The sequence below is a fragment of the Solanum dulcamara genome, chromosome 5 (assembly GCF_947179165.1).
Source record: "Solanum dulcamara chromosome 5, daSolDulc1.2, whole genome shotgun sequence".
NCBI classification, from domain to species: Eukaryota; Viridiplantae; Streptophyta; class Magnoliopsida; order Solanales; family Solanaceae; genus Solanum; species Solanum dulcamara.
In genome coordinates this window covers 68,555,123-68,567,679 of record NC_077241.1, presented here as the reverse complement: position 1 = coordinate 68,567,679, position 12,557 = coordinate 68,555,123, and the positions used below count along the sequence as shown (strand labels likewise).

The 12,557-nt window shown below is 35.3% G+C and overlaps 1 protein-coding gene and 1 pseudogene across 2 annotated transcripts; one reads left to right on the top strand and one right to left on the bottom strand.

The window, feature by feature from the left end:
- Nucleotides 1-1,145: 1,145 nt before the first annotated feature.
- Nucleotides 1,146-6,092, top strand: LOC129889485 (cryptochrome DASH, chloroplastic/mitochondrial). Of its 2 annotated transcripts, none has more exons than XM_055964793.1 (13): nt 1,146-1,601; nt 2,103-2,242; nt 2,359-2,583; nt 2,686-2,811; nt 2,904-2,978; nt 3,665-3,781; nt 3,876-3,922; nt 4,131-4,207; nt 4,389-4,464; nt 4,681-4,750; nt 5,049-5,172; nt 5,271-5,320; nt 5,528-6,092. In XM_055964793.1, the coding sequence occupies exons 1-13, from the start codon at nt 1,214-1,216 to the stop codon at nt 5,756-5,758; spliced, it is 1,746 nt and encodes a 581-aa protein (XP_055820768.1). In that variant the 5' UTR covers nt 1,146-1,213; the 3' UTR covers nt 5,759-6,092. The 2 variants fall into 2 exon arrangements, with proteins under 2 accessions (XP_055820768.1, XP_055820767.1); XM_055964792.1 differs by having other exon boundaries at nt 2,100-2,242.
- Nucleotides 6,093-6,347: 255 nt separating this feature from the next.
- Nucleotides 6,348-7,882, bottom strand: LOC129888422 (cytochrome P450 71D7-like; annotated as a pseudogene).
- Between the last annotated feature and the right edge of the window lie 4,675 nt (nt 7,883-12,557).

The following is a 12,557-nucleotide window of genomic DNA, read 5'->3' as shown; positions in this document are numbered from 1 at the left end:
AATCAATATCGAACCAATAACCCAATAATTTTTTTTTATAAAACCATTAAAAATCCATTAACCCAATAACATTTTTTTTGGTTCGATTTATTGGTCGGTTAGGTTTTTGCACATCCCTATGTATTGTTAGGATCAAAATAATTAGGTGTCATTTGGAAGCTAAAACCGCAAACCTCGAATGACTATGAATAAGAAGACAAATGAAAAAAATATCAAAAAAGACACAAATATTTATCGTGATTCGGTCAATCGACCTACATCCACAGGAGATAAGCAATCAACTATAAATATGAGAGTACAAAATTTTGAGAAAAATAACCTCACACAATTCACTCGAAATACAAAGAGGTTCACACAAGTGTTAACGTAACACTTGTGTCTCACAAATCCCCCCTAGACAAAACTCTCAAAGCCTTTAAAACTACATTGTGAATGCTACCAAGTTAGAAGGAATAATATTTTATTTATGGATTCATAAACTTTTTCTTACAAGAAAAAGTACTAGCCAAATATGGAGACTCTGTGTTTTTCTTTTAGAAAAAGAAAAACTCAATTATATTAGAAAATTAGGACAAACACCCAACATAACTAATACATTGGAAATAATGATATTAGCAATGCAATGTGTTTTAATGCATGCATTAACATAATTAAAAATAACCCTTCAAAATCCTTTTCATATCCTTTCTTCTGTATTTGTGGATGATATTTTTGTGAATGAAATGTATATTTTTTTTAATATATCAACCACACATTGTATAAAAAATAATCTCAACATAATTAATATAAACATTACAAATATTAATATTATTAATACATCATAATCAATACTAACCTCGTTCCATATTAAATGCGTACTTATAACTTTACACAATGATTTTTATTATTTTACTCTTTATTTATATCAATGCAATATAAATAGAGTATAGAAATAATTAGTATTGAAAATTGTTTACATTCAAAAGATCATATTAATTATAGGAGTAAAATAGAAAAAATTTAATTAATTTTATATTGATTTAGTAAGTGATTAAGTAATATGGGAAAATATTTTGGATAACAAAAGGCTAAAAAGGCAACACGACAAGACAAAACTCCTCAGCCCACGTGTCACCTTCTCAACACCTAAAAAAAATAAACTACTTCTAATTCTTCAATTGCATAATCCATAATTCAAAATCCCCCTTTTTTCACTTCTTGAATCCTGAATGTGATGATCAAACAATCCCTTCCGTTAATCAAATTCATTCCATTTGCAAGAAAATCTAAGCACACCCTTTTCACATTCCACTGCAATTTCTCCATAAAAATGGCTTCTTTAACTGCCAGAGCCACAGCCACTGTTCAAAATGTTCCAGGTCTAACCCCTGAAGAAATGGAGAGAGTTTGTGAACAGACTTTCCAGAGATATTCTTTGAGTGATTTGGGTAAGAGGAAAGGTAAAGGGGTTGCTATTGTTTGGTTCAGGAATGATTTGAGAGTGTTGGATAATGAAGCTCTTTTAAGAGCTTGGGTTTCTTCTGAAGCAATCTTGCCTGTGTATTGTGTTGATCCTAGGCTTTTTGGAACCACCCATTACTTTGGATTGCCCAAAACTGGAGGTAAAAAAGGGTTTACTCTGTTCATCAATTGGGATTCTAATTATACTCCCTCTATCTCAATGCATTGTGTTAATTTGAGCTTTTCAAAAACTACTGAAATTTGTTTATCTTAAAGAAGTGTTTGGAGAGATCATTGTCAAAATTGAATGTAGTTGGTTCTTGGAAATTTCAAGTTAAGGGAACTTTTGGAACAGAGGGAGTATGTTGTTTCTGGTTTGAATGCATTCAGTTGATTGGAATTTTTAATGAGTAGAATGATTCTGGAAAGACAAGCTTTAAGCTTAATGGTAACAAAGTTGCGGGCTTTTCTTGATTTTCATTGAGATTAAACTGTCGTTGGTGAACTTACATCATGTCTGATGATCATGGGGTGTTATTTTTATGATTTTTCATTCACTTGATTTTCTTCCTAATTTTATTTGGTTAAGTTAGATTTATTTGCTTCAATCTTCTATTGCTACTTATTTAATGAGCTCAAGGCATGTCTTTTCTCTTTAGCAGCTTTAAGGGCTCAATTCCTCATAGAGTGCTTAAATGACTTGAAAAGGAACTTAGTGAAGCGGGGACTTGACTTATTAATTCAACATGGTAAACCAGAAGAGATTATCCCTTCCCTGGCGAAAGCATATGAGGCACACACAGTTAAGAAGCTGTTTCTTTCATTCTTCTCTCCAAATATGGAAGTTTCTTATACGACATTCTGTTAATTTTGAAATTCTCTGTTACTAAATACTAAGGAGGTGGGTGTATGTTACAGGTGTATGCCCATAAGGAAACATGCAGTGAGGAAGTAAAAGGAGAAAAATTGGTCACCAGAAATCTGCAAAGATTTGCATCACCGTCATCTGGTGGACTAGGCAATGAGCCACGATCTATAAACACTACTAAGCTGGAATTAGTCTGGGGTAGTACAATGTATCATATAGATGATCTTCCATTTGACTGTGAGAGTTTACCAGATGTGTACACTCAGTTCCGTAAGGTATTAGCCCTCACAATATATTTCTGAGTTAGGTGACTTATAATTCAAGATACTTTCTCATATGTTATCCGCCAGTTGTGTAATGATGGTTAAACTTAACAGTCGGTGGAATACAAATCCAAAATTCGTAATTGCACTAGACTCCCAGCATCATTTGGTCCTCCACCAGAGGTTGGGGATTGGGGACATGTCCCACAAGTTACTGAGCTCGGGCTTCAGCAGGAAAAGGCAGGTCAACACTAGAGTTGCATTAAAAGAATTGTGGATTAATTTGTTTATAAAGCTCGGATTTATAGTATCATGTTTCCTCATTTTTATAGGTTTCTAAAGGAATGAACTTTATTGGCGGTGAAAGTGCTGCACTGGGTAGGGTACATGATTACTTTTGGAAGAAGGTGGGATACCCTTCTTATAACTGCAACAAGTGTGCACTGCGATTTGTGATGCGAATCGTTCAAATTTTGTTTTGGATTACTATGTTGGGATCCTTGTTCTTTTGTTCTAAAGGATCAGAGTGACCTTAGTGTTTTCCGTTCATCTTTCCTCTCTCTTTTTTGTTTCTTTGGCACATCATTAGAGTTATTCCTTTGGTGACCAAGACAAGTCGAAAACCATATCATTGATTCAAACGAAAACGATTTCTACGAACGAGAAAAATCAGGCTCAAAATAAGGATTGCAAAAAGTATGATTTGATTTATTTTCACTCTTTCGTCCAAAAACTATAACTAATCCATCAGCCATGAGAGTTTCAAAGCATAGAAATAGCCTCTTCCCCTACCCCCGCACCAACCGGAAACACTTCGTGCACAGCTATGCCTCTCCTTTTTTTGTTTCCTATATTCACCGTGTTTTTAGGTGCTGCATTGGTCCCTAGCCTTGTAAACAGTGATAAATGACATGGTGTATTTGAAATTAAACCTTCTTCTGTTTTTACTGTATTTATGGTTCATCTTATAGGTGGCCTTGACTTAGGGAATTTGCAGATGTTTTATATGTACTGTTTCCTAGTATAGAGACACAACCCAGTTTAATGATGATTCTGCATAATCAAATTCTTTTGTATCTTTGATTGATTGCAGGATTTATTAAAAGTGTATAAAGAGACTCGAAATGGAATGTTAGGACCTGATTATTCTACAAAGTTCTCTCCTTGGCTTGCTTCAGGAAGCCTGTCTCCCCGTTTTATATATGAAGAGGTCGACAACTTTGTCTCATATTACAATATTCCATTAACAACTTCTGTGTGCTAGTAATGTAAGAGATTAAGAAAGAATCATTTGACTTGTTTAGGTGAAAAGATATGAGAAGGAAAGACTATCAAATGATTCGACATACTGGTATAGCTTCCTCCTTTCTTTCTTTCTCCTTTTCTTCTGGATATGCTTGTGACTGTGTTTGTATGGTTTCTATGCCTTTTTATGTTGATGAAGGTAGTGAGAGGAAATAATAAATCTAATAAATATAGTTTGTTAGTACTAAATAATCTGAAGCCCTATATTCATACAACTGACAGGTGTATATTTGATGCCTTATTTTTGTTTTCAGGGTTTTGTTTGAATTAATATGGAGGGATTACTTCAGATTTCTCTCAGTAAAACTAGGAAATTTGCTTTTTCAAGCAGGTAAAAAAGATAAATATCCATACTATCTGAATGCATATTAACACATCCCATTCTTTGATCAACTTCTCAAGAGGAATTTTGCTTCTTGCTGTTATCTATTTTGAAGGTCTATTCTTCTTTTATTCTGGGAGTTACAGAGATCTTGAAATATATGTCTAATTGTTTTTATTTCACTATTTAGGAGGCCCTCAAAAAGTAAATATTAACTGGAGGCAAGACCAAACCATGTTTGATGCCTGGAGACGAGGTCAAACCGGGTAAGTTTCTATCTAGGGGCTGGTGAAGCGCCTGTTTTATAACAAGTACATTACCTTCATACCTTGCACGTTGACTGTTCCTTTCTCTTCCTCAATCCCAAGTCAATTGTTAGTACTTAGTAGGAAGTTCAAATCTGAGGAAACATGTGACAATAAATATGCTCTTCATTTTCCGTGGGATGAGAAATTGTTAATTTTCCAATGTGAAATCTGTAGGTATCCTTTAATTGATGCCAATATGAAAGAACTAGCTGCTACTGGATTCATGTCGAATCGAGGACGACAGGTACATGTGCACTTCATTTATAACGCTCTGCAAAATTTTCGTGCAAGTTGTTAGCTAGAAAGCAGTTCTGGAAGTCATCTAGAATGATGGGAATCCACTGCATTCTAATTATAGCTTTTGTTTTCTTTGGGAAAATCAAGAAAGGGAATGTCATTTTCACTCTTTGAATAGGAATCTGTTTTCTGAGACTTTTGAGGAGTTATTGATTCAAAACTTTCTATCGCTACACCCTGTGATTGACTGCTTTTTCTTCCTTTTTACCTATGTGTCTTGTGTGCTTATTAGTGCCTTTTTCCAGATTGTGTGCTCTTTTCTTGTTCGAGATATGGGCATTGACTGGCGGATGGGAGCTGAATGGTTTGAGACATGCCTCTTGGATTATGATCCATGCTCCAACTATGGCAACTGGACATATGGAGCAGGTGATTCTCCTTTATTATCTGGCTTTGATATCTCCACTTTCTCGGAACTGAAAGTTGGAATTGTAAGTCGAAAGTTACCATCGTTCCTTTTCTGTCAGGTGTTGGCAATGACCCTAGAGAAGACCGTTACTTCAGCATTCCGAAGCAAGTGAGTGAACTAACGAATCAAATCTTTCTTTTAGTATAATCAAGTTCTTGGAATAAATCAACAAGGTGTATAATTTCTATGTTATTTGCTATTTTGGGTGGTGCTTTTTGAGGTTGTACATAGATATAAAAATACAGTTTAGTGAATGCTATCTCTATTCCCTCCCAATGAAGCAGATATTATTTTAAGACATTTTACATGTTTCAGGCTCAAAACTATGATCCTGAGGGGGAGTTTGTTGCATACTGGTTGCCAGAGTTAAGAGCACTTCCGAGAGAGAAAAGACACTCTCCTGGAATGATGTACTTAAATCCAATTGTAGCTCTCAAACATGGATATACTAAGAAGACTGGTGATTCGAAAACGGCCTTTTCATCAAGAAGAGGCAGACCAGAAGACAATAGACGAAAGTGGCACGGAGATGGGAGAACGTACTAGCGCTGCTGCCAACATAGGCTACTGATTTTCAGGTCATAAGTCACAAAACCGCAACTGAGATGAGAAAGTTTAGCTGCATAATAGAGCCTTGGAATCTAGCATTTAAATTATACAAAAAAAGTCTGATCCTAGAAATCACTGCTACAATTCTACTTTTACAAACTCTATGCTGCAGTGAAGAATATTGTCATTTATTCTTAATTGTTTTTCCAAAATGAAGGATATTATATTGATTTTTTTTGAGAAAACTTGATGAGAGTTCAACAGATATTTGGAGGTTGGTGTGATATAATTTAAGGAGGTGAAAGTTGGGTCATGCACTGTCTTTGTTGGATACCACTTGAGTTGTCCTCATTTCCTTTAGTCACATATTGAAAGTTCCGTTCCTAGATTCTTACACTTGAAATGAATGTAATTGGTCAAAATTAGACTAATTATGATGGCTAATGTAGTACTTTTTTAAAAAATGAACTTTATTAAACATGATACACAATAGTAAAGTAGCAAAAAGTCACACTTTACACAAAAGAAAATAGAAATAATGTAGACCATGCTGTAGTTTCTTCTTTTATTCTTCCAACAACTCCATTTGAAGCTATTCTTGCTCCCTGGGATTTGTGGGAATCAAGTAGAGGTCATCTTTGCTTGCTGCAAAAACTCTACTTGTTTCAGTAGTACGAAAATCATTTGCATCAACCTTATCGGGGAGTTTCCAGAAATTGGGCTAAAGGATGCCCAGTGTTAACTAAACCAAACGACATTCCTGGACACATTCTTCTTCCTGAACCAAAAGGAATAAACTGATAGTGATTACCTGTAAGATCAACTGAAATATTGTCAAATCTCTCCGGTTTGAAACTTTCAGGATCTTCCCAACTTTCAGGATCTCTTCCAATCGCCCATGCATTGACCATTACTCTAGCTTTAAGAGGTACAGTATATCCATCGATCTCAGTTTCCTCCCTGCACTCCCTAGGTCCTAACGAAGGAACTGGAGGGTGCATCCTTTGTGTTTCTTTGATCACTGATTTTAAGGCAACTTTTCAAGATCATTTTCTTTAAAGACTTGTCTCACTTCAGCTTGTGCCTTGGCCATAACACTTGGGTGCTTCATCAACTCTGATAATGCCCATATAATTGCAGTATATGAAGTTCCAGTTCCAGCAATAAACAAGTCCTGCAACGACATATACATTAGTACCCTGTAATAAACCGAGTGTATTAGTATTAGGTCGGATCAAAACTTACCAGAATTACTGCTTTCATGTTGTCATTTTCAATAGGAAATTGAAGTTCATTATTCTCCTTAACCCTCAGTAAAGCATCTCGTTATTTCCCTTTATCCCTGATGCATGATTCTCTTTGTGTTCATTGATAATGTTCTCCATGATTACATCATACTTATGGTGTACTTTTGTCAATCTAGCTTTCATGTTATTCATATTGTGAAGTAATTTCCAGGAAGGGAACAAATCACACACATCAAATCCTCCTGATAATGCTAATATCTCCCTTATTAGCATGATCAGTTCATCTCGATCGTTGCATATTTTCCCAAATGCTAATCTACAGGTCATGCAGCTGGTAAACCAGAGAAGCTTTTCTGTTTTGTTAACTGCAGAACCTGTTCCCAAACGAATCGATGAGAGGAGCTTCGACAACTCATCTTTTCGTATGGTGTTATATGACTTGAGCATCTTGTTACTAAGTAGTTCTTGTGTCAAAACTTTATGCATTTGCCTCCAGTAATCACCCTAAGGGGCGAAAGATATGTCCCTACTTTTGTAAAACACAATGTCAGAGGACATGAACCTTGGCCTAGTTGCAAAAGCGAGGTCATGAGTTTTTAGTACAGCTTTTGCTATACGAGACGATGATATTACAACTACAGGAATTTCTCCGAGTTGTAAGTACATGAGAGGTCCATTTTTAACGAGCTAAATCTCGAAGATTATAATGTGGTAATTTTCCCTTCAAGTGATGGAGGCTTCCAATAAGAGGAAGTCTCCATGGACCTGGAGGTAACTTTGTTATTTTGGTATTCAGTTTCTTCAGTAGGATAAAAAGAAATGAAAAGAAGAGAAACAAAGGAATTAAGTTGAAAGGAGAAAACTGAATCTCCATTTTAGTAAGTAAAGGAAATAAACTTTTTTTGATGAATATGTTGCTTATTAAAGTGGATTTGATCAGTTGTATATATACAAGAAATTGAAGAACTAACCTGTGATTGATTAAGACTTTAGAACACCAGTGATGTTGGGCTTAACATATTTTATTCTGAAACTTTCTAGTGTTTTAGTCTTATCAAAATATTTTTTGATTACAAAAATAGTTTAATAACGTTAGTGTTGTTGTAAAATAGACTAGATTAATAATTTAAGAAGGAGAATAATAACAAGAGAGATAATGAGGGAAAGAGGAAAAGAGAGGAATTGTGCGTGTTTTTCTGTATGTATTCTATCATTCATTTGCACAGAATGTGCATATTATATAGGCATCACAAAGAGTCAATTTGTTGCCTAACTTGCCCAACTATCCAAGTGGGTGGGTCCCATTTGGATAGATACATCCATACATAACACTCCCCCTTGGATGTCCACGTGTAATGTGCCTCGTTAAAACCTTACTTAGGAAAAACCCAGTAGGAAAAAGCCTAGTGAAGGAAAAAGAGTACACACATATGGTAATACGCCTTGAATGCTGCATCATCAAAAACCTTACCAGGAAAACCCAGTGGGACAAAACCTTGGTTAAGGAAAAAAGAGTGCAGCGCGTATTTTACTCCCCCTGATGAAAACTTCATTTGATATTTTGGAGACGACGCATTCCAATCTTATATCTTAGTTTCTCAAAAGTTGATGTTGGTAATGCCTTTGTGAATAAATCTGCAAGATTATCACTTGAACGAACTTGTTGTACATCAATATCACCATTCTTCTGTAGATCATGTGTGAAGAATAATTTTGGTGAAATATGTTTTGTTGTATCTCCTTTTATGAAGCCACCCTTCAATTGAGCTATGCACGCGGCATTGTCTTCGAATATAATTGTGGGTACTTGAACATCATTTTCTAGACCACATCTTTCTTTGATGAACTGTATCATCGATCTCAACCACACACATTCTCTACTTGCTTCATGAATTGCTATTATTTTAGCATGATTTGAAGAAGTAGCAACAATGGACTGTTTTGTAGATCGCCATGATATAGCAGTTCCTCCGTGTGTAAATAGATAGCCTATTTGAGATCGAGCTTTATGTGGGTCTGATAAATAACCTGCATCTGCATAACCAATAAGGTCTGCGCAACCTTTGTTAGTATAAAACAAACCCATATTAATAGTACCCTTCAGGTATCGCAAAATATGTTTGATACCGTTCCAATGCCTTCGCGTTGGGGATGAACTATACCTTGCCAGCAAATTGACAGAGAATGTTATATCAGGCCTAGTTGCGTTAGCAAGGTACATAAGTGCACCAATAGCATTGAGATATGGTACTTCAGGACCAAGAATTTCTTCACCCTCTTCTGGAGGTCGAAATGAATCTTTTTCCACTTCAAGTGATCGAACAACCATTGGAGTACTTAATGAATGTGCTTTGTCCATGTAAAATCTTTTTAAGATTTTATCAGTGTAGGCAGATTGATGAACAAAAACATCGTCTGCTAAATGTTCAATTTGCAGACCTAGACGAAGTTTTGTCTTTCCAAGGTCTTTTATTTCAAATTCTTTCTTTAGATATTCAATTGCCTTTTGGACCTCTTCAGGGGTTCCAATGAGATTTATGTCATCAACATAAACGGCGAGTATGACAAACTCTGATTCCGTTTTCTTAATAAAAACACATGGACAAATAACATCATTGATATAGCCTTCATTTATTAAGTACTCACTTAGGCGATTATACCACATGCGCCCTGATTGTTTCAGACCATATAATGATCTTTGCAGTTTTGTTGAGTATACTTCTCGAGACTTTTTACATGCTTCAGGCAATTTTAATCCTTCTGAGATTTTCATGTAAATTTCATTATCAAGTGAACCATAAAGGTAAGCTGTAACTACATCCATTAGATGTATATTAAGATTTTTATGTACAGCTAAACTGATGAGATATTGAAATGTTATTCCATCCATAATGTTTCTTCATAGTTGACTCCCGGTCTTTGAGAGAATCCTTGTGCAACAAGGCGTGCCTTATATCTTACAATTTCATTTCTCTCATTTCGTTTTCTAACAAAAACCCATTTATAGCCAACTGGTTTTACACCTTCAGGGGTTTGGACTACAGGTCCAAAAACCTCACGTTTAGCAAGTGAGTCTAATTCTGATTGAATTGCCTTTTGCCATTCTGGCCAATCACATCTACGTTGACATTCTTCGACGGATTTAGGCTCAAGATTTTCACTCTCTTGCATGAGGTTAAGTGCAACATTATATGCAAAAACATTATCAACCGTGATTTTAGATCGATCTAAATTTATCTCATCATCGAAAGAATTTATTGAAAGTTCTTCATTTACTTGAGTCTCGGGTTCACTGATTTCTTCAGGAATATCAGGATTACTCAAATCTTGACCTTCTTCAGGAGGTTCTTTTGTAGTATCATCTTTATTATTTCTCATGCTTCTCTTTCTAGAATTTTTTATCCTTTGAACCCAACGGTCTACCACGCTTTTGGCGTGTTTGGGATTCAGAAGCTATGATACTTGTAGATGGTCCTTTTGGGACATCAATCTGGATAGGTACATTCACTACAGAGATATGTGACTTAGTTATCCGTTTAAATTCAGTAAATGCATCTGGCATTTGATTTGCTATTTTCTGCAAATGGATGATCTTCTGGACCTCCTGTTCACATGTGCGGGTACGTGGATCAAAATGTGATAGTGATGAAACTTTCCACGCAATTTCTTTTCCTTTTTCGGGTTCCTTTTTCTCTCCCCCTAATGACTGGAAAATTGTTTCATCAAACCGACAATCTACAAATCGAGCAGTGAATAAATCTCCAGTCAACGATTCAAGGTATCGAATTATGGAGGGTGAGTCAAACCCAACATATATGCCCAACCTTCGTTGAGGGCCCATTTTTGTACGTTGTGGTGGTGCTACAGGCATGTATACCGCACAATCAAAAATTCTTAAATAGGCTATATTTGGTTCATGATCAAATACTAATTATGACGGAGAGTATTTATTATAATGTGTCGGTCTGAGACGTACAAGTGCTGCTACATGTAAGATAGCATAACCCCAAACAGTAATTGGCAATTTTATTTTCATTAGTAGAGGTCTTGCTATTAATTGTAGGCGCTTAATAAATGACTCTGCAAGGCCATTTTGAATATGAACATGAGCAACATGATGTTCAATTTTTATTCCAATTGATAAGCAATAATCATTAAATGCTTGAGATGTAAATTCTCCAGCATTATCAAGGCGAATGGTCTTAATTGGATAATCTGGGAATTGCGCTCTCAATCTTATTATTTGTGCTGACAACTTCGCAAAGGCCAGGTTGCGAGATGATAAGAGGCACACATGAGACCATCTAGATGATGCATCTATTAGGACTATAAAATATCTAAACAATCCACTAGGTGGATGAATAGGTCCACATATATCTCCATGTATACGGTCTAAAAAATCAGGAGATTCGATGCCAACCTTCAGGGTCGATGGCTTGACAATTAATTTGCCTTGATAACAAGCAGCACATGAAAATTCATCATTTGTAAGAATCTTCTGGTTCTTTAACGGATGTCCAGTTGAATTTTCAAGAATTCGTCTTATCATCATTGATCCAGGATGACCTATTCGATCATGTTATAGCACAAATATATTTGGATCAGTAAACTTCTGGTTTACGATCATACTTGCTTCAATTGCACTAATTTTTGCATAATATAGGCCAGATGACATAGTTGGTAATTTTTCCAAAATATATTTCTGGCCTGAGACACTCTTGGTTATACCAAGATATTCAATATTCATTTCATTTAATGTCTCAACATGATATCCATTTCTGCGGATATCTTTAAAACTTAACGAGTTTCTTGGAGATTTAGAAGAAAATAATGCATCTTCTATAACAATTTTTGTTCCCTTAGACAGAATTATAGTAGCTCTTCCGGAGCCTTCTATCATTTTTGAATTACAAGAAATTATAGTAACATTAACTTTTCTTCTAAGTAAATTGGAAAAATATTTCTCGTCTTTAAATATAGCATGGGTTGTTCCACTATCAATTACACAAATATCCTCGTGATTTATTATTGATCCAAATAAGATTTGAGGCATTTTTATATTTTCTTCAATAAAAAATAAAATATGTATTAACACATGGTATATTACACAATTTTTTATTTATTTACATTGATTAGAAAAATATAAACATCATATTTAATACAGATAAAAAAATATTTACATATTATTAGTCCTGTCAATATTCATATTTTCGTCTGGAAAATTAAAGAAATCAGCTACATCCAAATGCATAGGATCAATATTATCTTCAGAGATAAAATTTGTCTCTAGATTATTTTTTGCCTTTTTTAATGATGCCTGATATAGCTGAACCAGACGTTTTGATGACCGGCAAATCCGCGACTAGTGCCCCACACCTCCACATCTATGACATATTGTTTCTGAATTATTCTTCGGTAAAGCTTCTGGCTTTTTACCCTGCCTTTTATATTGATGGTTATTTTTCGGTGCCAGCCGAGAATCATGATTAAAATTTCTTTTTTGACTATGACCACGACCACGACTGAGGCCATGACCTCTTTCTCGTTGG

What these genes read in the sequence shown, in the direction of transcription:
- LOC129889485 (XM_055964792.1), top strand. Translation starts at nt 1,214, where the DNA reads ATGATCAAACAATCCCTTCCGTTAATCAAATTCATTCCATTTGCAAGA. An exon ending in ATGATTACTTTTGGAAGAAG is followed by an intron (nt 2,979 to 3,664) that starts GTGGGATACCCT and finishes GATTGATTGCAG; the next exon opens with GATTTATTAAAAGTGTATAA. An exon ending in ACTTCAGCATTCCGAAGCAA is followed by an intron (nt 5,321 to 5,527) that starts GTGAGTGAACTA and finishes TACATGTTTCAG; the next exon opens with GCTCAAAACTATGATCCTGA.